Source organism: Aythya marila (genome assembly GCF_965140915.1).
Source record: "Aythya marila genome assembly, chromosome: 14".
NCBI classification, from domain to species: domain Eukaryota; kingdom Metazoa; phylum Chordata; class Aves; order Anseriformes; family Anatidae; genus Aythya; species Aythya marila.
Window position 1 is genome coordinate 19,724,688 of NC_139055.1, and position 25,989 is coordinate 19,750,676.

Consider the following 25,989-nt stretch of genomic DNA (forward strand, 5'->3'; position numbering starts at 1 on the left):
GCTGGAGCAGCCCAGCAGTCAGCGGGAAGCAGTCTGCAGGTGGCAGAAAGGGCATGGGGGAGCAGGACTGGACTGGTGGCTCTTTGACCAAGGAGGGGGTGGGTAGGAGACACAGTACCAGACTGCAGTGCTCCTGCCACAACGCTGTGATGCACCCAGAATTGGTCCTGGACTTTGGGGAGATTGGACCAGCTAGGCCTGGCATGTGAGAAAGGTGCTTGACCCTCATTGCCAAACCTCCTGAAACTTCACTCACCTATTTTCTAGAAAGTTTAAGGGTATCCCCATGCTCTGTAGTACCATGTTATTTGGTGTGGTGTCAGTAACAAAAAAAGCAGCAGTTAATTAGATAAATGACTACGCAGATATATGCTACTGACTTGAGTTTTCAGTTTCAGGAGCTGAACTTGCATCAGCCCCCTGAATGCTGGCCAGACATGGTGATTTCAGAGCCTTCCTCTGAAGAGATGTGCTTTCCTCCTCGTTGCTGTGTGATACTTGCATAAATATATAGCGTGTTTTACACTGCTGGGGGCCCAAAACTTTCAACACTGAAAAAGATTTCTTTTTCATAGGGCCTCTTCAAGGTGCACTCAGCAAGGTGTTACTCACATGCTTCAAAACATCCTCAATAACAGGCAGAGCCGTTTGGAAAGTTATTTCAAAATGGCAATACTCTTACAGCTCATACCCTCCTGAGAAAAACCTGCAGAGATAACACACAGTTAGATGTTAATGTATGGCCACAGTGGGTGATAGGAGCATGGCAATGAACACCAGTAGTGTGAGCAGAAGAACAGGAATGTGCTGCTGCAAGGACTTTGTCTTTGAAATGGAACCAACTCTGACCATGGCCTATCAATGCTCAGCTGTTGACTCAAGACATGTCTGTAAAGACCAGGATGCTGCTGACCCAGCTCTAGTGCAAAGGATGAAAGTAGGTCCCACCAGTCTTACATTGATGTGATCAATGGTGCTTTTACAGACAGACACAACTGAGGTACAGTGAATATAACCAGTGGTGGAATAAATCAGGGCTCAAGTGTCATAATGTTAAGCAGATGTGTCAGGGTGGCTCATCCCCGTGCAGTCTCCTTTCTCCTGTATGTATTCTTTGCATAAAATCATCCCCTACTCCCTCCTAACAGTCAAGTTTTCAGAGTCTGATCTACCTTGGGGCACAGTGAATCCAAGAGATGGGAACGCATCTGATGAGCTCTCTCTAGGTGGAACCTCTGGCAGGATGTGTTGTCTCAAGAGGCTGGTCAGGCACTCCTATTCCAGCACACCGGGAACTTCCACCACACACAACCCTTTTTCTTGTGTGTGAGTGTGTGTGTCTGTCTGTCTGTGTGTCTGCGTAGTCCTGGAGGAAGGGGGTGGCTGACCCAGACCTGTGGCTCTCTCCACACTCTGTCCTCTCCCCATCTCTGGAGTCACCCTTACTCCTGTGGGGGTGTCCGGCTCCATGCAATGAGTGCTCACAGGATGACCATACTATCGGTGCTGTTGGCTGCAGCTCTCCCATTCTCTGACGTTCAACTTGAAAGTCAGAGTGAGAAGAAACTGGGAAGAAAGCCCACTGGCTCTGTTACTGAAAAGTACTTACAGCCATACTGGCTTTCCCACCATCTACACGATCTCCCAGAGGCAACATGGAGCTCTGCAGCCTTTCAAACTTCCACTCAGGAGCAGACACGAATGGGAAGGAATCTGAGGCTCAGCTGTTCATGCTGGACACACATGAGGTCTGCCAAGAGGCAGCAGGAGACTGCTTCCATGTTGTACAAGGCAGGTGGGGGGCCGTGACACAAGTTTTTCCACAGTGGAACAACTCTGCTTAGTTTTATCCTGGCTAGGATATACATTGGGGCTTTGGCAGTGGAAACAAGGAGAAAAAATAACAGATGTATGGCCTGAAACAAACTAAATTTCCAGGTCAGGACTTGATGTTTTCAAGGAACTGTCATGTTAAAAGCACTGGGTATTACTGCCATTCCACCCCAGCTGGATTACCATGGTTTCAATCACATGTCCAAACTGACATTAGGTAAAGCAATTGTTCAAGTCAGAATTTATCTGCAGTCTTATTAAGGATTAGCAGAAGCCAGAGTAATTTCAGGACTGTTCTTTTCTTTCTCCTTTGGACTGAGGCTACCAGTGATGCCATCCACAAAACCCTCATGAACCAGCTCCAGAGCCTGGCAGACATGTTGCTTCACAGAACATACTTGAGGCTCCAGAAAAGCTGAAGTCCCTGAAAGGGGCTGCCCTTGAACATCAAGAGCCCATAGCAACTCCAGTGTGCCCACGGCAAACACCGAGACAACATCCCTCTTAAAACAGCAGTTCCCAGCCTGTGGACAACCAGAGGTCTGTGGACTACCCTACGCTCTTCACAGGCAGCAATTAAGAACAGGCCTAATGCTACTTAGTTTAGCCAATTTGACAGGACTCCTAACTTGCACCCAAGCTGAACTGAAACAGGGCCAGAGACAGAGGGAAGGTAGGTGACCCTGACGCAGCCTTCACTGAGGGCTTTTGCTCCAAGTTGCAGCTGAGAGGCCCGGCAGTCTGCAGGCTTGGTGAGTGACCAGATGCCTCGCTTCCCCCAAGTACACTCGGACAGCTGGTGCTCAGAGGCACAGCAAGACTGAGCTCCAGAGCGCACGCCCTGCCCTGCCTGCTCTGAGGCTGCCGCAGGCAGGCAGGGGACTCCAGGCTGCTGCTCCCAGGGACAGAGCTCATTCCCACCAACAGTGAGCAACTTCCCCACAGACCAGTTAAATGAACACCTACCGAACCACATTTCAGCTGGAAAAACCAGCCAGGCTTAAGATAAATAGTCAAAAAAAAAAAAAAAAAAAAAAAAGAGAGAGAGAGAAGAGAAAGGGAAATAAGTGAATAATAATTTTAAAAGTACTTTGAATTTCTGTTCTATTTCTATTCTATTCTAGATGGTGACAAAACTACATTTCAAATAATGACAGTAGGACCTAACTGCTGCCTTCAAAAGTGACAAACCTCTGGAAACAGTCACTTTATGACTAACTCCCTGAGAAAAATGAGCACTAAATCCTTCAGGTGCCCAGCCACCCCGCGAGCAAGTCTGCCTTCTTCAGCCCCCAGCTCTGACACTCACTCAAACAGGACACTGCTGCTTTCACAAATGTCCCCGAGGATTCTCACAGCCCCAACAGGGCTGCAAGGCCTCTGAGAGCTGAACAAAGGCCCAAACTGCAAGAGACAGACCCATCCCTGCATCACAGCAACAGAGCCATGCACCCCTGAGCAGGCAGGCATGCAGAGGAGACATCAAGGCAAGGGTGAGCTAGTTCTTCTCTTTGCCAGAAACAAATGAAGTTGAAATCAAACATGTCAAATGGAATATGCTAATATGTGTACATGAGTGACTGCTGCTTTAAGGCCAATTAATTCAGTTACAGCCTAATCCTGCAGAACACTGAACTGGGTGGCTCAGCAAGTGCTCTTCCTCTCCTGGGGAGATCAGTGAGCCATGCAAGGGAGAGGCTGGGCAAGGGCTGGCAGCCCAGAGGATAGCTCAAAGGCTGTGGGATGGGGACGCTGTCCTCATCACTCTGCCCAGTGCCACCACCAGCATTAGCAGCACCTTGCCTGCTCCAGTTCCCCCTTTAGAAACATAGCAGCAATGCACAGAGCATAGCAGAGCAGTGTGTACACCTTGGTTTTACGACAGACTATGAACATTAATGTATTAGCATTAACACAACCACAGCCTCCCAGGACTTGGCAGCCAAAGCTGCTCCCCTGGTCCCTTCCCACACCTCTGCACAGGATGAGCCACCAGGGCCCGGAGAGGAGGAGGCAGCTCTCAAACTCATCTCAGAAATGACACAAGGGAAAAAGGGAGGGGACAGAAACCTAAGAGCAAGAAAGTGGCACTGGATTTGCCAGACACAATCAAATGCAGCAGCAAAAACTGAATTTGTAAATGATCCTGGAGGATACAAGTGCTTGAAACTTGAAAGTGTGTTCCTGATTAAAGCAACAATAGGATGAAGAATAAGAAACGGCAGAGCATACAGCCACACCTGCAGGAAAAAATGTGGGGTGCCCAGATACAGGTTTGATTCCTAGCCAGAAAAATTGCTTTTCTCCTTGCATGGTCTCGTATCCCTGGCAAGGATGCCCGGAGCCAGTCCGCTTAGGCCTGGCGAGGGTGCTCCTTCCACAGGATGTCACCAGAGAGCAGGGCCAGCCCCTTGGGGACCCCCCAGCCCCGGCACTGCAGCCTCTGACCCATGCCTGGTGCAATGCAGCTGGGACGGTCCTGGCTTCACCTGCACTGCTCCATGCCCTCTGACAGCTCCATCCCCACAGCTGCAGACATGGGACACAGCTTATTTGACACTGAGCATGGACAGGATCTGTCCAGCAATGCTACAGTGGCCAGGCTCCTGTCGGGCCCCGGACAGGTGACACCAAAGCTCATCTCTGGCCAAATGCTAATGCTGAGCCTGGAGGGATATCGCCCCACTGCACGCTTTGCTCTCTCCACAGGGCGAACTCTGGCTACACAAGAGCATCTGGATTTCCACTGAAATGACTCAACTCCCTCTGAGTACAGAGGAGCCAGACCAAGCCCGTGACACAGAGGCACAGAGGTGATGTCTTCCCCTTCACATGCAGTGCAAGGAACAGAAAGAAGGTCTGGGGGTTCTGCTCAGCCTCACCCCTGTTCTCCCCTCAGCTGAATGGAAACACCCGTTGCTGGATCCAAACCCACTTGCTCTAAAATGGTATTCAGCTGGTCCCAGCAGATCGATGAGAACAGTGCTGCTGGCTCCAACCCACCACCAGGAGCCAGCCCAGCAGAGCCAGCCAAGGCACTGCAATATTTTCCAGCTCCTCAGCCTTGTCTCCAGGAAGTTGCCTGCATGTTTGGTTTTTGTTTCTTCCTCCTGTTTCCTCTGGCCATCATGGAAACTACTCCCCTGCAGAAAAATCAACTTTCTCCACCTCTTTGCAGAGGTAACAATGGAGGGGGTCTACATAGGGAAACCTTGATCCTGAGGTTAAGCATCAGAGCAAATGCAGCTCTAGCTGGTCTCTACTATGGTTTTCCTCGGGATTAGGGCGGACTGTCAGTGACCAGCTTTGCGCTCACTCAGACCACTTCTGCAGAGAAGGCCACACAGAGGAAATAACTTTTCTGGGTCTCACAGTGTTCGTTTCCATCACAAATGGGGCTTATTTCCTGCCCCAGTCCTGGAAGTGTTCGAGACAAGGTTGAAGGGACTTTGTGTAACCTGATCTAGCATGGTAGTTGGAATTAGATTATCTTTAAGGTCTCTTCCAACCCAAATCATTCTATGATTCTATTTTGTGCTTCTGTAATTCCAAAACCTCCTTGTTTTCATGCCACTTGCAATGGCCAGTCTGCCAAATGGAAGCCAGGAATGAAAGGGCAGGCATGAGCTGTGCAGGACAGGGAGGAGCTCATGTCTGGAGAGGCCATGATAAACACCCGTGGGCCCTGGACCTCAATAGCTTCAACGCGGGCCTGGGTGGCCCAGCAGCCTTGGGCAGCCTGCATCCCACTCCTATGCTGAGCTGGATTATTACAGAACCACAAAAACGGCAAACCCATTAAAAAAGTATGAAAGAAAATCAGCCGGTGCCACCAGCACATACAACATAATCAAACACAGCTCCTGCTTGGTTTCTTTCTGATATGACACCCATTAGTGTTTAAGCCTTGCTATGAAGATTGCCACTAGTGGTGGCCAGAGTGGTACAAGAACGCACTTGGGGCTCCCTCAGCACTTCAGTCCCTGAGGTTGCATCCCCCCAGCTTGGCTGCTCACAGGCAAGACAACCCAACATCGGTTACAGAATCTACCATCTCCCATACAAACAACCAAGGCAGGAGGTCACACACTGTTGGGCTTTCTGCATTCAGTGGAAAAGGCATGGACTGACTGTCCCAGGATGATCTGGTGAAAAACCAAAAGGCTCAGTGTCTGCAAACTCACACAGAGTACCACCTCTTGCAGGAATCTCTCATCCACGCTCAGGTTCAGGATGACAACTGGAGGTCTTGGTATCTGGGGAGATGAACTAATAATATTTGCCTACAGGATATTTTCTTCAGACTTAATGGTTCAATAAATTCTGTCAAATTAGGCATTAGCTGGTACCATTCCAGTGGCTTTCTCATGATTCCTAAACCAACCTGAAGGACTGTGTTCCTCTGATTTGTTTTTCATTTTTTCTTTCACCACGTAAGAGTGGCACCAACTCCTTGGGCAAAGCACTTAAGATTTAATACTCCAATAACCTGCAAAACTACTAACTTTGCTTTGATATCCAACATCTGCAAATCCCAAGAACTACTGCAGGTTTCCACAGGCCGCATTTCTTCTCCATCCCCTTCCTCATGTTCTGCAAGCTGTGACTCCTGAGCAGGTTTCCTTGTCCCCAGCTCATGCAGCTAGGACACCTCCCGAGCAGAACTCACCCCTGGCCCGGTCCTGCCCAGCCAACACTGCCCGCACCCCCCTCACATTGCATGGGACAGGGCTGCCAGGGCACATGGGAGACAACACCATGCACCTACATTTTGCAGTCCCGTACTCTGGAACTCTCACCTTACCAAACACCCTTCTTCCCAGATTGTTCTGACCTGCTGGAAGTACTGACTTCTTAGACAAATAGAAAAGGAAAAGCTAATTCAGGATGGAGCCAAGGAATCTGCTATGGTCAAACCACAACACTTCAATTTAAACCCACTGATGCTTGTGTTTGACACTTACAACTGCATGGATACAACATGCTTGAAGGGATTTCCAACACAGCAAAAAAAACTTCAAATGAGAAAGCAGTGAGTTTTGCTTTGTGAATCTCAAAATGTTTAGCTACATTTCATAATTTTTTCATTGTTTTACTTTTTTTCTAAAATGTGCATTGCAAAAACAATTGCATGCAACTTTGCAATGACAACCATAAATACCCATGTGGCTCATCCAGAATTTGTTTGGCTCCCAAAATCTGGTTACTGATGAAATGCTACCAGCTGGGATGCTCACACTGTGTGACCACCCCCTGGCACTGCTACAGTGAGGTGCTGTGTGAGGAAGCCACACGCTTCTTCCAGCTTCTACTTGGAGCCCCAGACCTGCAGACGTCCTGCAGAAGGCTGCAGGAAGACATGTTTTAGAAGGACTTGTGATAGGGCCCCCAGCCACATGGGGCAGAGGCAAAGCATCATTGTCCCCTCCCCTGTAGTTGAGCAGATTCTTGTGTCACCATCACCCAAGAAGGGGCTCAGGATCTGTCACAAGCACAAATATGTGGGAATCAGCCCTTCGTTTCTGCATCTCACCCTACAGCTAGCAGCTGGGCAGGGACACAGACCCTTGTACTATGCTGGGCTGGCACCATCCAGAAGCACTTCACTGGAAAGATGCAAAGTTACTGAATCACCGATGTCACCTCCTGCTGCAGGTGTTTTTCCTGTGGCATCCCCACCAGAGCAATAAGCGGGCCCACTGCTGGTCTGTGGTCAGTGGAGGAACAATCTCAGCTACTCTGGAGGCTATGCATGAGAACAGACTTTTCCTCGTGCAGGATCAGGAAATGTTGCATGTGCACATCTTGCTATGGTTTCTGTCGACCTTGGAGACCATATATGCAGTATTAAAAGAAGCATCATCTCTCTTATCTACTGGAATGAGCCATCGCTAGAACATGTTGCCTACTGTGACATTCATGGCCTGCATGGTGATTCCCCATTGCCTCCATAAAATGTGACAGAGCTAGGACCTATTACTGGTTGTCAAATGTGGGGGCAATAATACTGGCTCTGCATTTTAAACATTATTTTGTGCTATCAGTTTGCAAAGGTAAAGAGCATGCTAAACTGTATCACTGATATAGAAATAAACTCCTTTCCCAGCACATAATGCCTTCTACACCGATAGGCCAGGATCCCTCTATATCCATGCAAAGCTCTGACCACATACAGGACAGCTTAACAAACTTTGTAGTTTTGTGTAAGTGCAGGCAAGCACCTGTATCCTGTCATTAACAGCCAAAGAAATGACCAGTTATTGTTCTGCAGGCAACAGCTTTCTTAAAAAAATATATATATACAAGATTTTTTTTTTTCAATAAAAATGAGCTTATTTAGCATAAAACCCCAGGAATTACAATATAAGTTTTACTCTTGTATTTGCATTGTTTGAACTAGTCCAGTGCCTGGGTTTGTTCCTATATTCTACAGAAATACCAGAAATAACAAAAACCTTTCCTCAGCTCTCTGTTGAAGGGGGTGGCATGGAAGCTATGAATCAATGCCATCAAAGTGCTTTATGATCACTTGCATAAATGCAAGATTTTAAATGGTGCTAAAAGGACGTGCACAACTGCAATTTCTAGATCACACTAAGTTCACTAGTAAGGAAAAGACTGCTGTTGGCTTGGAGTTTCTGCCATAAATTACTGGTAATGGAAACAAAAAGCTGAATGCTGAAGTCATAGCAAATTTTACGAGTGTCAGAAAAAGAAAAAATAAGAGAGAACAGAGTTAGCTCAAGCTTCCTTCTCCATTTGAGGCAGAGCCCTCTGTCATCCCAAGGTTTAGCACAAACAATCTGAGTGGTGTCACACAACTGGATGGAACGGGGCCTGCATGGTGCTGGCCACCTGCGGGAAGAAGCCAATAGCTGGTGGGAGGGTCCCCAGGGCCCACTCAGCGCGTGGCGCCTCGCCCCACTGCCTTCAGCTACAGCCCAGCCCAATCCCTCGCAGCCTGGCTGACAGCGCAGCCTCAGCCCGCACTGAAGCTGCAATCCCCTGTTTGTGGGACCACGGCCAGTTGCCGTGGAAATGACTACTTCACTGCAGAACCACGCAGCAGGATGGGACAAGAAGTCTGGGGTAAGCATAACAAGCCAAGCACTCCTTGCCTGTGTTACTGAACAGAAGGATGGAAGAGCAGGGATCTCGTACAGCTGAGCCCCGAGGAGGTCCATTAAGGAGGCTACCACAGGATTCTGCTTTACTGTCTTCCTAGGCACCAAGCACAGAGGAGACCCTGTGCCTGTAAAGCTCGCTCCTCTACTCCTCAAAGCCACACTGCTTCTGCAGATGCCCAGCGGAGCACAGAGGAGCCCTGCAGGCTGTATTTACACATTACCAGCCCCCTGTGAATGCCCCCACCACAGGAATTCAGAGGGTGCTGCCTGTGAGCCACACAAAACTCTCTCTGACTTCACTATAGTAAAATATGTGATGTAATCTGCAAGTCCAGAAAGCTGTGCAGGCATAAGCAGCCCCCACAGCCACAGCCCCGACCCCAGCTGCCTCTGACTCTCTGGCCTGAAAGAGCGGTCACTGGGTAATGACCCCCAAATCAACTGGCAAAGCTCAGACTCCCACTGATGAAGCAAAGGCAAGGCACCTAACTGCTCTTAAACATACACCGTGCAGTAGCGCAGCAATATTACTTCACTGTGCCTGAATCCACAGCTCTGTTTTTGACCTTCCAATACACTTTGCAATAAAGTGAAGTGAGGCTGAAACATCTAGCTGGCCCTGTATTATGCTGACAGGTTGTATGACGTTACATATTATCACACGGCAGTTATACATTGCAGTTATCTTCCTGCAGAGATAGTGGTGCTTTAATTATAATTAATGCCATTAAAAAAGAAGTGGCGTGTTGGTATGTTATATTTCCAAGAATTTGTTCATTGAAAAACTAGGATATAAAACTCTATCTGCTGCTTTCTGCAGAGGCAAGTCCTTTATTCTCAGCTTTCCTAGTAAATAGTTACTTGGCCAAGGGTAGGTCACTTAACCTTTCTCTCTGTTTCTTAATCTGTCAAATTATTCAAAGAAGTTTGATTTCAATTTGTCTTGACAAAGGAGCTTTTGTGTGCTCTGAATCTGCAAAAAGCTCAATGCAAGCAAACTCTTTGTGGTTGTACAGACACATTAACCTGCCATAGTGTGGCTCAGTATGCAAGATGGGTGTTTCCCATCAGGACTGTTGTACTCTGGGACACTCTTGAACTTGAAAGTTGTAGTAAAAAGTCATATGATTCCTTCTGGTCATGTAGTCACGAGCATTTATATGTGAAGCTTCCCACCTTCTCAGGCACTAAGTGCAGATTAAAAGGGTTTGATTGCTGATGCTTATCAGGCAAAAGGCCTCAGAGGAAGAAATCTAGGAGTAGAAAACATTGGGAAGAGAGGAGTTGTTGAGGGAAAACCTCAGCTACAAAACTCTGGAGACAAGGGTCTAGACAAGACCTTAAAAGGGAACAACACTTCCAAGTTATTGGTACAGCTAATACAGAGAAGCTCTGAGCAAAGCCTGCAGACAGGCTGTCACAAGTTTCCTTTTCTTTTCCAACAAACAGCAGCTTAACGTTACTTCAGTGTTCAATTCTGCAGCTGCTATTTGAACCATACAGACAAGGTCAGTGCTGACAGGAATAGTGTTAATTTTCTTCCCATTTCAGTAAAATGGACTGTAAAAGGAGCAAAGCTCAACAGCAGGGACCAAATATTGTGCCAATAAGAAACCAAAAAGCAGAGAGTAAAGAAATGTGCAAGGAAGAAACCTCAAAGCAACCAATTGCCTAGCTAGAAGCTCTTACAGCAGCCAGCAGACCTTGAGGACCGCCTGATGTATTTCCCAAAAGCCATAACAGGCCAAGTCATTGCACTTCACTGCTTCTGCTCCCACCAGGCTCCAGCTGGTGGGTTTAGTCCTTAAGATCATAAGTGTTTGCATTTTGTCAAAATTTGTACCCTGGATACAAGCTGAGGTTTCCGCAGAACCCTGAGATCACCGCATCATTTCTTCAGGCTAAGCTGCAAGGTTGCTATTTAGTTTAGTGATTTTTGCTTCCATTTTTTAAAATGGGCTTTATTTATTTGCCCTGTTCACCCTTGAAAAACATTGCCCTTATGCTTACTATTTACTGAAAAGTTTAGCCTCAGATTTACTCACTGACCCACAGGCCAGCAAGTGCCTTATAGGTAAATGAGTAACAGACTCTCCGAAATCCCAACTGAAGCATTTCTTCAGCGTTATTAATTTAATGATCTTCCTGCCAAACTCACATGGGTGCGTATGGGATCAGCACAAAAAAAAGCAAGCAATCTCAATCTCTGGCTGAAGAATATATGCTGCTGAGCTAGGAGAGTATTTATTTATTACTTTGAGATTGGTATGAGTTTAGGAACTTTGTGCCTGATGCACACCACCTTCGCTGGTGTCAGTTGCAGACCAACATGATGTCCCCAGCCTCAGATACGGTACTTCTGATTTGTGTCAATGAAGATCAGGATCTGGCAGGGGTTACTCCAAAGAGTAACAAGTCCAAAATCCCGTCTTTGGGGGAGGAAGGGGAAGATGTCCTTCAATTCAGGTTTATGAAGAGCAAACATAGTAAAAAGAGTCAGCTATTCTAATGCTTAGCTTTACCATTCTTGGTAATGGGGTGTGGATCTTTTGATTCTATTTCCAAAAATCGCTGACATGGCACATCGCAGGCAGGAGCTCTGCGAACTGGAAGATGACAGCAAAGCCTTCTTTTTCCTTCTTTCCCTCCTTTAAGGAAGTGCAGGAGGACAGTGTGGAGCCTCCTGGTTAACCAGAACTAGCAGGGGAAAAAAAAAAAAAAAAAAAAAAACACATCCTGAGCTGCAGCTGCAGCCCGCGCTGCCTGCAGCTCCTCCAAGCAACAGACTTCGCTGCAAGTTTCTGTTCGTCACGACGGCGCCCAGCGGCTGCCCCCTCCTCCTGCTCCGCCCGGAGCCGCCGAGCCCCGCGGGCCCGCGTCTCCCGCGCTGGGCTCCGGAGCCACCGGGCGCAGCCCCGCGCAGGAGAGCGGCGGCAGCTCCGCGCCCCGCTCCGCCGCCGAGCCCAGCCCCGCCGCCCCGGGACGAGCTCCGCCGGCGCCGCCCCGCGCCCCCGCCGCGGCCGGCCGGGCCCGGCCCTCACCTTGTCGTCGTCGGGGCACAGGTTCTGGAGCCGCTCCTTGTCCGAGGCGGCGCGGACCTCGTCGGGGTCGGGGTCGGGGCCGGGGTCGGCGCCGGGGCCGGGGCCGGCGCCGGGGCCGGGGTCGGGGCCGGGGCTGGCGGCGGGCGGCGGGGCGCGGCGCTGCCCGACGCGCAGCGCGCCGAAGTCCAGGGTCTTGCTCTCGAAGGCGCCCTCGACGCTGCAGAAGAGCCCGCCGCGCTTCTGCCGGGGCGCCGCCGCCGCGCCCGGCCGCGCCAGGTACACCGGCAGCTCCTCGCCGCCGCGCCGCCCGCCCGCCGCCATGCCCGCCCGCCGCGCCGCCGGGAAGGGGCCGGGGCCGGGGCCGGGGCCGCTGGGCGGGGGCTCCTCGGCGGGGCGGCCCCGCGCGGCGCGGAGAGGGGCGCGGGGCGGGGAGCGGGGCGGCCCGAGGGGCAGGCGCTGGGGGCGGCTCGGCGGGCCCGCTCACCGGCGGCTCCCTTCCTTTCGCGCTCCGCTGCTCGGAGCGGCGCCGGCCGCGGGGAGCGGCGCGGAGCGGGGCCGTCGGGAGCCGCGGGAGCGGCGCTGGTGGCCCCGGCACGGCTCCGCCTGGAGGGGGCTCGCCGGGAGCCGGGCGCTGAGCGGGCGGCGGTGGCGCGGCAGGTGACAGCGGGGCACGTGCGGCCGCGGACCCTGAGCGGCTCGTCCCGACCCCCGCTTCTGGCCGCTGCCCCGGGACGGGTCCGGGCGCTCAAGCGCAGCGGTGGTGCGGCAGCCACCCCCCGGGGCTGCAGCGCTGAGATATGCCCGGCCGCACCTCCAGCCTCTGCGCAGGGACAGAGCTGGGACTCACATCTGGGCAGGCACAGAACCATCGCGCTGCTGGTTCTGCTAGCACGGTTCGCTGGGGCTTGCTCTCAGCAAATTGGCATGTGCAGAAGTGCACCCGCAGCAGAATCGGCACGCTCAGGAGGTTTTGGCTTTACAGATAATTGGGAGCTGCCTGCAACCTGGCTTTCATACGCACAAGGCAGTGTGTCATTCCACTCGGGGCCACAGCCACAGCACAGGCACATTGTCAGTCACGTTACAGATACACGCAAGAAATATGAAATGCACAAACTGACAGAGGATGTAACTGTTCACACATGTGCATGCATGCTGTCATGCGAACATAATCAGCATGTAAGCTGCGTGTTAGCTAATTTAAGCTTTGAGAACTCCATTATAACTTAATTTCAAAGGTATAGGAGGCCTGAAAGACAGGAGCCAGGGCTGAGTCTTAAATATGCTAATCGGTGTTTAACAGAGTAGCAGCCTGTGAAATCCATCACACAGCAGCAAAACTAGAGTTTTGACTTTAAATTCCTTTTCCAAGTACTTATTTCTTTACACAGAACATTTGTCCATTGTACCTGGGCTCAACATCCTGCCAAGTAATTTCTCACACCCCATGTTTGTGTTATGAGATGGTGTCGATTATGTTTTTTTTTTTTCCAGCCTTTTTTTATGAAAGCAAAGCAGTGCCATTGTCTCTGCCAGTCCTCCAAGGACTGGTGGTTCTCACTTCTGGAAAAATTTCCAGGGAGCCTGACCTATCATGGAAAACAATGACCCTGTGATTATGTCTGGAGAGGGAGTTTGTGGGCACTGTCTGACAGAGGCTTAAAGTTATGTGGGAGGAAATGGTTTGGGATTGTTTCCTTCCTTTTGCACTCTGTGAAGCAGTCTGCTTTTGTTACTGGATATGTACCAATGTAATTGACTCTGTCCCTTTTTTCTCCACCTAAGTGGAACAATCTACAACACCTCAAATTTTTGACTAATTATTCAGGTCTGAAGGGTTAGGAGAAAAGAGGATGCACTAAATATAAACACTAATATAAACAGTGTGTCAGTAACCTTGGCTGAGTTACTTTATCAGAATTGTATGTCTTCCACAGCAGACTACTGGTCAGTATCTACTCTTAATCACCCTGAAGTAACATCAGAGAGGGTTAAACTTCATTGTTCTTGTGATATTATAGAACTTTAACATGCAACAGCTCCAGGTTTGCAACTCAATGAAATTTACCCTCAGGACTTTGATCCTGGCCAGAGCCCTGTGCTCACCCACCAAGGCCAGAGAAAAGCTCCATGCTGCTACCACGTCCAGGTGCAGCAGCGGTGCTTGGCAGCTAAGGAAGGAAGCTTCCCTTCAGATAACCAGAATGAGTTTGCTTCATAGTTTCCTCTACTATAGAATAGGCTCTCTGGGCAAACACTCTCTCAGACACTTACCAGGGAGATAGCCAGTGCTGCACACAAAATAGCTGCCCACCAGTTCTCTTCCTAAGTGAGGAATGAATGAATTTGTCCTCTTCCTGCTGCAAGCTGGGTCCTCTGAGCATAAGGTGATAACTGTTAGCCAATTTCTGCCTCATCAAGGCAGAATTCAAGACATCTTCTTCCAGAGCCTGCGGAGAGCACACTTCAGGCACCAAGCAGACCCCTGTCCTCTCATTGCCAAGTAACAGATCCTGAGGAATAACCCTTTTACAGCACAAAACATGTGTTCCTCAGCCACAGGCTGCCTGATTGCTTTGTGCACTGACCCTGAGGAAGGTATTGTGAACCCCTTGTTTTGGCTGGGGCCTCTCCATATGGTTATGTAGCTTTATGGGGAATTAAAATTCCTTGGAACAGGGCCTGGCCTTTGTCTGGTTCTACAAATGTGCAAAAGTTTCAGCATTGTACTTTAATAGCAGTATTTATTTAAATCCTGGTCCTTGTGTTTATCTTTCCTAGTGCTTTGCTGCATAAATGGTGCATTGAAGTTATTTGCACTGGTGAAGAAGTATGGGGGCTGTTCTTAGAAGTGGAGGCTTTAAAATCTGACCTTTAATGGAAATTACTGACTGTAAAAGAGGCAATTCTTGGGTTTAATTTTCTGTCTATGGCACTTTTTTAGATCAAATTGCCATTCACTTTTAAGTGAATTTTTAGATTCTTTGTTGTCAGGTGTTTTAAGGCCTTTTGTTCAAGATTACTATGAAAACTGAGGTTTGGGTTCAGTATGTGTTCAGTGCAATAGCCTTGCATATGAGCCCATTAGAATGCATTATTTATATTTCTGTATTTGTATGTTTTCAGATCAGATTTGAGGCTTAATTATACAATGACAAAACATCTGTTCCCTGTAATTAAGCATGATTTCTTTTCTTTAAATCACATGTTTATACGCTGACAAAAATGTTTTTCATTCAAGCAGTCATGAGTGGTGTGTCTTCAAATCCTGCTGGGAAATCTGATCTCCTCTTGTCTGTGCAAAGTGGATGGGAGATACAGATCAGGGAGGTGATTCCACGACAAGGCTGCCTTCCCGGACTGAGCCCGAGGAGGATGGAGATGGCAGGCATTTGAACTCACGTGCATGGGGACCTACTAGAACTGATGCATCAGCCCCACAGAGTATCTCCCTGGCTTAATGACTGCATTCATTTCTTGACCACAGAACGAGTACCTGTCCCTCATGTTAGCAGTCCGACTGAGCCTGTCAGATAGGCATTGCTGGTCATACCTCAGAAGAAAACAAATAGGTTAGTATTCTGATTTAGCAAACAGAGTTTATTTTAAGGGAAATTACATCTTGTGATGTCAAGTTTCTAATTTATGTCCGACTAGACTGTGTCTTTCTATCTGAGTAAGAGCTGTTTTTATTAAGCAGCACTCAGAAATGGAAATCAGTCGTGTCACAGGGTGAACTGTACTAGTTATGAATGGGGGACTGGTAGAGCCTTCTTAGAAATGTTCTTTAGGCAAATCCCTTTCTGCAAAAGGATTAGATAATGTAATGGGACATAATCACCCTGTCTGGGGTGGGCATTTTCTCATTCTGTACACTCAGAACCTTTGTTGGTTTCCTTTGTTGCTCCTCTCATCTGCTGCCAGAGCACCAGCTGGGTTTCCTGTTAGTATCTGTGCCGGGGAATCATGGGCTCCAGTGATGACTGCCCAATCTGCTGAGCAACCAGCAAGAGGCACAGCATGCGATGCAACTTTCACAGGCATTTTCCCAATGAGGCTGGCCACTTAGTGAGTGTCATCTTTTAAATGTTTGGAGAGGAATTTAAATTGCCCACTGAATCAGTGAGCAAACAGCCAAGGTATTAACAGAGAAGCCATATTAGGTCATCTTGCCTACCACTGCCAAGACACAGTTACTCTTTGCTGAGTATTTTCTGGTGATTTTGCTGATTCATCGTCAGTTTGTCAGGCTGGCAGGCAGTTTCTTAATCGGATAAACTCTGCACCCTCTGTTGGCAAACTTCTGTGTTGGTTCCAGTTTCCCAGACGCACTACAGAACATGATTCTGTCTATAGTAAAAACAGAAAGAAACTTAAAAGAAGTGAGGAATATCCCAACTTGTGGCTTCTTGCTCATGTAACATTGCCTGTGCCACTGGGAACTGCTCAATACCCCCAGGGGGTTAAGATCGCGCACCTTGTTTCTCACTACCAAGGTGAAGATCATTGGCCTTGCTTTTGATTTAGACTGCTATTGAAGCAGAATTGCAGTGCTAAATACCACAGCTAGATTTTATCAAGCAGTGGATAATTTCAGGATCATGGCAAATATCTGGAGTTCTTTATCAGGTCATTCTTACAGGCATCTATTAATGCTGAAGGCCTCTCTTTTGCATAACCATGCAAAATAGTGATACTTTCCACTGATATGGAAAGCCATTAGCAGATGTGTGTAAGAGAAGCAACAGGCTTGCTGTGCAGATGTGCACGGGCAGCCTCAATGTTGCTGATCTGTTCCTTGGGCATCTGAGCACCAGAGAGGGTCCAGATATGCTCACAGGAGACGAGCTGACTTTGCACTAATTAGATGACTTCTAGTACTTTCTAGCATTGTATGTCAGCAGCCCTTCCACCAGCCCAGGACATAAGCATCTTAACTGTATAAATACTGCAGGAAACAGGCTGTGGCTGAAAGAACCCCCAGTCTGCTTGGATTTCAGTCCATCCATAAAGTCCATCTGCCATCAACTTTGGAGGAAAAACATACTCAGTAAACTGGAGTGACTAATGCCTTGCAGGCATTAAAAGAACTGTGCTTGCTGTGGGCTCAACTACTTGTTAATTTTCACTAATACAGATGAAAAATAACTAGGCTGGGAAAGGGTTGTTATCTAATGATGTGGAAAGCTAAACTGTGCTGACTTGTTTTCATGGGCCTTATTGTGCCAAGAGAGTTGAGCCTGCTGCTGGCTGTCTAGTAGCAGTCCTGGCTCAGTGTTAGCCGTAGGTGAGGCATTAGCAATAGCTGAGCCAAGCTTTACTGGCTAAGGAGAACAAGAGTTGGATCTAGCACTGCTTTCAGCCTCTGCTCTTTCCCCGATGAGTCAAGAATTTACTGGAATAAACGGTAACTGGAAACGTGACTAACCAGTGATGTAGAGCACTTGCAGAAGGCAGTCTTACCAGGTAGCTTGTTCCAGTGTGACCAACAGGCAGGATTCAGTCCTCTGAGGTGCAGAATGAGGGTGCTGGCAAGCCTTTACCCTCCTGCATGGCCAGAGGCATTCATGCTGCTGGGTAGATGGGGACATGTCAGGCAGCCTGGCTTGGCCGTGCAAGGACCCTTGCGGCAACAGGAACGTCACTGTCACATACTCTCCGTGGGAGGTGGCAAGGTAGACTGGGTGCTGAAAGCTCAGGATTGGGGTGTCAGGCTCACAAGATTCATCTGAACCCTGAGGCAAAACCCCTGTCTGCTCAGATAGCAATCCATTTGGTTTCTGGGATTTTCAGCACCGCTGTAGCCTTACAGGGTGAACTTGCTTGCGTTGCTTGTTGTATCACCTCAGACATCACAGTGGGCTCACAAACCCATAGCCTCACATGGGAGGCATTGAAACTGCTTGTGGTGCAACATATGGATAACCATTTCTATGGACAGATCACTGTTGCTGTTTTCTGAGAGGCTGGAAATTCCACTTCTGCCTCCAGCTCTCCCACACAGATGCTCGTCTCCTGTCGGGGCTCTAGCATGTTTGGAAGGGTTGATAACAGCTGCTTTTGTATCTTTCTGTATTCCCTTCATAGTCTCTGCTCACCACCACTTGGGTTATAAGCCTCTTTTTCCCTCAGTGGTGCAAAATGTGTGATAAATGAAAAACGAGATTCAGGTCCTGCAAATTAGCTGCAGAGGTACTGAGGTGACACATGCTGAGCAAGGACAAAACTACAAAGGTCAGAATGCTGCTAGTCCAGAGAAAGTCTGAAATTATTACTGTTTCTTTCCAAACCACACCAGGGAACCATGTACTAACCAGTAAAGGTTTGTCTTCCATCTGCTTGCAAGCAGAAGCAGGGAGAGTAATCATAACAGAAATTTATCCTTGTTGGCCTGAGAATGAACCTAAGTCCTGGCTGAAGTCTCAGTTGAAGGAAGACACTGCAGGAGAGGGGTGTCCCAATGAAAAAAAAAAAAAAGTTTTGTAGATTTTATTTAAACTAAAACAGTGTCTCTGGAAATTTTATGCATGAAGTGAAAAAGAGCCCAAATGCAAAGATCCATGTTAGGTACTTACACCCCAGACATGTCACCTTCTAATCAGCTGAATGTGCTTTAAAGCTTTCTAAAGCACGTGTTTTTTTCAGGTAAGCAGACAGCTCTGTGGATGAACAATAATCTACAGTTGCTTTCAGTTTTAATATACTTACGTGTTTCTAACCAGGTCAGTAACAGCCAAAATACGTCGTGAAAATAATTTGCATTCATTTAATTAGCACATTTCATCTGACAGTTGCAGAGTTCTAGGAGTCCAATAAGAGCCTCCAGCACAGACAGCAATCAGTGACAGCAATGCAGAAAAACCTTGTGGGAATCTTCTTCTCCTGGGCACACAGCTCTTGCACACCTGCTGCTCCCCACCCTTGGCATGCAGCTCACAGGGACACTGCAGTGGGACATGTGGGCTGTCCACGCACTGTTTGATTCGTGTGTTTGGTAACCCATGTAACAGACAGCACTGCTGAACTTGGCGTTCACCTCTCATGATAACCAACAAGAGGAGCTGTTCGTTGTAAGACAGTTGTTGGGCACTGTGTGAGCAAGTGTGCTGATCATCTCCTCTGCCTCTGCCCTTTACCACTTGGTTGGCAGGGCAATAGAACCCTAATTCTAAAGTGCTTTGCATCCAGTGAAACTGCACTTTTCACTGCAACTTCACATAAGACTCTGCTTATACCCATAAAGGGATATGGGAAAGATAAATACTAGGGACTCTAAGCAGGTTTTGTTTCTAAGATGTGATTAGACAATCACATACTGTTCTGTGGTTTGGTTTTCCACTCCAGTGTATTACATGCTTGCACTGTTTAGACAGCAAAGAAGCAAAGATATGATGGGATTATGGTTCTGAGGCCTCCTGCTGCAGAGGGGTAATGGCTTGCAACAGAGCACTCATGCCTTCATTATGCATCTGGTAGGCACAGTCAGGTCAGAGTAGCATGACAGAAGTGTCTGAGATAGCTGTCTTTGTTCACAGGCACTTTGCCAGTGGTCTGAGTTGTCTAATAGACATGCTGTCTGCCTTGCAGAGGTAGCTGTTCTTGCAATCTGCCACATGCAGCAAAGAAGTGCCAGGTCTAATCTGATCCGTCTGTGGCTCCATTCCTCTCACACTGCTTTTGCATAAAGGGTTGCTGACAAGACCCACATGAGGCACTTGTCTGTTGTCTTTGTGGTGGAGTCAAGATGAAAGGGGATACTGACATTTCTCTTTGGGACTGACTTACAAAGGTCATTTGTGCTAAAATTTACCCATCCACATTTTACTTCCATTTCTACTTAGTACTGCTTCCTGTCAAAAGTATCCAGAATTATGATAGTTTCATCTTGCTGTGTTCATCTTAGCTAGAAGAGTTGGTTTTATCAAATTCTTATCTTAACACACCTGGTGTAAAGCTGGATTAACTGGAACATACATCATTGGAGATACGTTTGTGCAGAAATCAGACTCAGGCTTGCTACGGTTTATAACAGAGCTTAAAAAAAAATTGCTTTTTTTTTTTGTCATAATGTTGGCAAACAAAAGATGTCTAACTCCATTAGTCAGGCATATCAACCAGGTCTCTGAGATGCCCTAAGAAGAGATGGGCAAGAAATTAACAGTCTCAAAGCACTTTAAGAACCTTCTTGAAGCTGATACTATACCATCATCTGCTGGGAAAAAAAAAAAAAAAAAAAAAAAAAGGCAAGTTCCACTGCATATGAAGAACAAAGATAGTATGGCAGTAAAGAAAAGAGTCTCAGCAGCTTCAGCACCAGCAAGCCACACCTCCATCTTATGTAGTTACATTAGTAATTGTGTTCAGTCTGTATTCACTGTCCCCCATAATTTCCCTTTGAAATTATTGCCACATTATCTGACAACCATTAAGGACTAGTGGGCTATTCCTTCAATAGAGATAGTGAAATAGATAAAAACAGTTAATGTCCAACTATGTTGCTTGCTAATTATGTCCAAGAGAAAAAAAGCAAGCAGAGCTTATGGCAGAAAAAGTTCTGTATTACTAAAATCCATCATCAGGACACATCTTGCCCTTCACTTCTTTACACATGGTCTTGGAATGAGTTGTTCCCTGAACTCACTTTCAGCTACTCACGTGAAACCTAAGACTCTGTCAGAATGCCAGAACCCAAACTCAGCTGCATTGAATGTACCTAGAAAAAGTCATCTGAGAAAGGCAGACTTAGTCAAAAGTAAATCCTGCCACATTCAGGTCAATGTCAGGCCCACGATGCACTCAGGGGGTGGGGAAGAAGAACAGACTGTGCCAGTTTCAGACCACCCCTGGTAGATTCCTGTTTCCCAGGGAAATCCTTGTATCTGAATAGGTGATCCTTCCATCTGAACTGTGACGTGCAAAGCTGCTAAGGGTCTAGTCCACTGGTCTGTAAAAAAGGTCTCTGCAGTTAACCTCAAAACAAGCAGGATGTGCATGTAGGGTTATGCTCCCAGGTTCAAGCACTAAGGTTTTTTAGCAACTTTTGCTTTAGGGGCCAAAAAGGAGACAATATACTATTCCCCAATATGCTATAACTTTTGCTGTTTTCTACTTAATATATTGTTCTTTTCTTTCTCTGTGATGACAATAGGCACTTAAGTATCAAATTGCCCCTGGATGGCTGCACATCTAGGATTAAATTTGGGACCCCATGTCAGAAGCTGGAAGTGGAAGCCCCAGGTATTTCATCCTCATTTCAGGATGCTGTTATGTCTCTGGGTCTGGTTTGGCATTGCTTTCCTCTGCAGAAAGAAGTGCAAAGTGTAGGCAGCAGAGGAAGATAGTCCATTCCAGCCTTTGCCAGTGTTTAACTGCCAGCTGAAAGGGTGAGGCAATAAAAATCTTGCTACCTAATCTCTTAACAATTTTGGAAGAATAGGTTGGATGGGGTGGGGTATTATGTGGGCTCACAGGATCACCATGTATCACATACACTAAATCAACATCAATTTTTTGTCTTTATATTACATGTTCACACCCTCCTTTGTTCAGTGTGAAGATTTTCCTAGTTTCCTGCTTGGTTCTTTCATCTCATCTGCTTTTACTTCTAAACCAATGGCTTGTGAGTATCATACCAAAGTCATATTGCAGTGAAAGGAATCAGAAAGACTTACCACACCACAGGCTCATTCCTGCTTAATAGTAACTTGTGCACCACAGCATACCATTGTGCTGAGTGTCATCACCAGAATATTACTAAATACGAAAAATAAAGAGCAAAGAGAGAGATGAATAGATAAAGATACAGATGCTTTCTTGCTGGGAGAAAGAAAGAGAGGTTGGAACACAGGGTCCAAATTGCAGCGTTTTGATGTGGGCCCTTACAAAAGTATGGGCAAGATATGAATGCCAAGTGGTTGTGCACTTTCAGAACAGAGTGAGGTGTCTTGGAATGGAAAATTGTAAAAGGTGACATTTCCCTAGAAAAGCATATGAATGTTGTATCTGTTCATGATAAACCTTGAACTTCTGAGTTTGAAATCAATCTGCACCCCAGATGTGCTAATGCCTTAACTGCAGCATAGCTTTCCTGCATCCCACAAAACACAAAATATTTTAGGAATTTCATACCTGTTACTGCCAAATGTACCATTCTTCTGAGTCTGTAAACCAAGAAGCTAAAGTCCTTTTCATTTTCCCTATATCTTCCCATTACTACAGATTGCTCTAAGTGGAAAGTGTGGGTAAGAACATGGCAAGTTACTTTTGCAGGGTCGTCTTTCTGCTTCACTGTGTTTTTCTTTTACCTTTCCACTATTTCTGATGTGTATGTTCTGACATGGAAGTGAGGATGTGAGCTTGTCAAGCAAATATGTGCAGATACTCACACAGCTTATGAACAATGTCCATGGTGTGTTCTTACAGGTTTAGATTAAGTGACTGTCAGTATTAAAATATGCAAATTCTTCATTCAATGCCTAAGCTAACTGATAAGAACCTAAGTAACAGATACCATGATGAACTCTGGAAGTTTCTGAGTGCTCTGTTGAGAACGTAAAAATAGAGGCTTTTCTTTCTTGCCAGGCTGGAATGCTCAAATTCTTTTCACAGCCCATATCAGTTAAGCTATTGGAACTGTACTGACTGGTTTACCTGGAGCTTAAGAATAAACTTTGACAAACTAGTCAATTTCAAAGTTCTCTGTTTCATATACAAAGGAATCCAAACCATTGTGGCTTGTTGTCTTTTTGTTTTAATACTTGGTATATATTGTCATTCCTAAGAGCTTGTTCAAAATGTCCCGGAAGGTTCTTATCTCCTTCATTAAATCCACATTCTCTGAAGTTACAGGAAAAACATTATACAGATACTTTCAAACTATGTCTAAAAACAACACTGTTGTTTAAGTGTGTGTTGGTTCTGGATGAAGAGATGTAGGAGAGTGCTTTCTGAACAGCAATTCTGGAACTTGGAATAGGTCAGGAGTACATGAACTCCACCTCAAATAGCTACCCACTGCTTTTCTCTGGCTTGTCCTATAAACATGTAATATGTATGTTTCAGCCCTGCTTAGGAATGTGTGATTTTTCTGTACTTCCTTTGTTTAAAACTACAGTTTGTTTACTTACACTTGCACAGTAATTGTTTCTAGCTCAGCAGCATTTTTCTTTGAGGCTTGCAAAGCACTTTCCATGATGATGAGGAATGGTCCAGAAAGGTCCATATTTCCCCTGCTAGCAAGAGGGCCCCTATGGCAGAAACAGAAGATGTGGATTGCCAGGGATATTGTAGGAGTCATCAAGGTATACCACAGCTGAGAACAGTTGCTGGGAATGTGGCAAAGAAGGCCATATAACATGAGAATGAAGAGAGAGAGATAATTACAAGATACTAGGGTTCTCATCCTGAAAACACATTACACATTTTAGACTGAGGATTAATGCTCTTTATGTAGTTAAGAATGTTTCCATGCTTTTAAGTTAAAGATAGTATCACAGCTTGCAAATTCAGGACCCAAGATGACTGCAGCCAGTGCTACCTGTCTGAATGTTGGATTTGGCTGGGTTTCATTCATAAAAATCTTTTTTTAGGTACGTAATGAAAATGGACTGATTTTCCTGTGTGCTGAGTATTTCCAAATCTGCCAACTTCCCTTCTCCTTTTGCAGTGTATGCTCGCCATTAATCTTGAAAAAAAAAAATCTAGTTGTATTTTATTCATGCCTGGACATAAGTTCAGATCTCTAACTTGGAAGCTGCTGTTGAAAAATGTTGTCTATTGCCAGCTAATTTTCTGGAAGGGCAGCGAATTCCCCACTGAGAGGGAAAGGCCCTACTTTCAGAATTCCCTTATCTGTCTCCAGGAAGTGAAGCTCATTATGTTTCCTCCAGACCTTGAAAAGCAGATTAATAATCTTGTTTTATAATGTATGCTTTCAGTCAGGTTAACATTACTGAACTTCTAGGATAGTTGAAAACATACAAAGAATGTACAAGCAAGAGACTTTAAATTCCAGAAGCTTACTCATTCAAATCTTTCAATGCACATAACCTAATTAGAGTTATTATAAGAATATAGGAATTAATGAGTCACTACTTTATGATTATCGCTGAATTTATACTCCAGTTTGTTCATACAGGAAATAGTCTGCAAAAGACCTGAGCCTCTAAAGCATCTGGGAGTTAGCAACCACTAAGGAGCAGACATGTAGCTCAGCCAAAGAGACACTAACACGTGAGCACAGTTTCAGTAGAGCCTGAATAAAGATTGCAGCAATAAAGCACACCAAGAGTTTCTGCTGCCTTTTTAGCGATGGAGAGAAGCATCTTCCCCTCCAAGAAGTGATGACAGAAGGCCTCAGCCAGTTCTGTGTTTGGGAGTAGATGCTGGATATTTTAATTGAAACATTTCAGAGCTGCACTGGTTCATGCAAAGCACTGCAAGTTCTCCACATAAGAGGACTTTCTCTGGAACAGATGTCTTTTGTGGGTGGGTACCAGTCTGCTCATGTGCAGTTTGAAGGCATTCTGGAGCACTTAGATCACCACTGTGTGGCTGGCTGACTGCAGGAAGGAGACTGGTGTCTAACAGTGGTCATGAACTCCCTCCCTCTATTGCTGGATGACCCAAGTGTCATCTGTATAGCAAACCATAGCTAATGTACTTAGAGGGGCAAAATCAGAGAGCAGAGAGAGCTTTATGTGTCCTTGACATAAAGCATGGTCTGTCCCATTCAATGGTGAGACTGCTCACATTAATCGATGTTTTTGTCTCTTCTGAATAGAGAGGGCTTTTCTTTAGCTACTTCTAATACTATGTCACACTTCTTTACGATACATATTGAGATACATATTTAGAAAATTGCTAGGAAACCAATTCCAGTCACAATTTTAGTGACTTTTTCAGTTTGCAAACTAATGTCAGATTTCCAGCATTTCAGTCAACATCTTACAATTTCTAAAGCTGAGAATGGGAGAGTTTTGCCTCTCACAGTTTTTGCAGTCAGTCTTCACATTTCTGCTGTATTTTTCATCAAAAAGTGTGAGGGTTTTGTTTGTTTGTTTGTTTTTAAATCAGATCAGCTCAAGATTTCTTTCGCATTCATGGTTGTATTTCAAAATGGGTACAGGAGGTGAGCATATTTTTCCTGTACCATTATTGGTATTAATTTGTAAAATCACAGATTTCCTATCACATTTTTTGCACTCAAATACAAAACTGATACTGATAGACACAGGCCCCTCCAACCTGGGCCTTCATTCCTGGCTTCACCACTGTCAGGGTCAGGCAGGATTACGTCACCTTTTTGCTTTCTGCCTGCTTTCTCTGGACTCCTAAGCTAGGCTGCTTTCTGTTATATCCCTGCAAATCAGGGGTAACAACACTCATTTAAGCCGTTACTTCTGGTTTAAGCAAAATTGAAATACCATCTTGATAATAATTTGTTCTGCATGCTTCCTGAAAACCAATAACATCAAAATATTCAGTTGACATTAGATGTTCAGGGCCTGAGGGGAGGTTGATCACCAGGTAATATTATTGTCCTGGGAAATACTCCAGCGTCTGCCTGTTGGTAAGCACTCATGCTGGTACAGTTACGTTCTGCTTGAGTTTATGCTGAAGGTTTCCCTCACTCTCCCCACTCTTTGCCACCACTTGCCACCTCCCCCCAAAATTCACCCTGGCCATCACCAGGGGGGCAGCGCCTCAGGCTGTGCTTGTGGCTCTGCTCTCCTGACCAGAGTGGCAAGCACTGGGACATGCTGCCACTCAGGGTTAGCATGCTGTTTGTGGCAGTTGCTGTGGCAATGGTGAAATGCTAAACAGGATGGTGTGAAGAGTCAGCTGTGTCTCTGGACTTAATAATATGATTTCATGTAAGACATCAAACAAGAATGCAGTAACTCAGCAAATCTGCTTTATGCGTCTAAAGGAAACCAGATGAAGCTAAGCCTTTTTTAAAATACCCAGATTCCTTCCGCAAGTCACCT

At 46.4% G+C, this 25,989-nt stretch overlaps 1 protein-coding gene across 1 annotated transcript in view; it reads right to left on the reverse strand.

The window, feature by feature from the left end:
• DPYSL3 (dihydropyrimidinase like 3) overlaps positions 1 to 12,366 on the reverse strand; it is a 36,317-nt gene extending 23,951 nt beyond the window's left edge. The window contains exon 1 of the mRNA XM_082771896.1: positions 12,002 to 12,366. Within this exon, the coding sequence (XP_082628022.1) occupies positions 12,002 to 12,322 (321 nt within the window). The 5' untranslated portion in view covers positions 12,323 to 12,366. The remainder of the gene's footprint in view (positions 1 to 12,001) is intronic.
• Between the last annotated feature and the right edge of the window lie 13,623 nt (positions 12,367 to 25,989).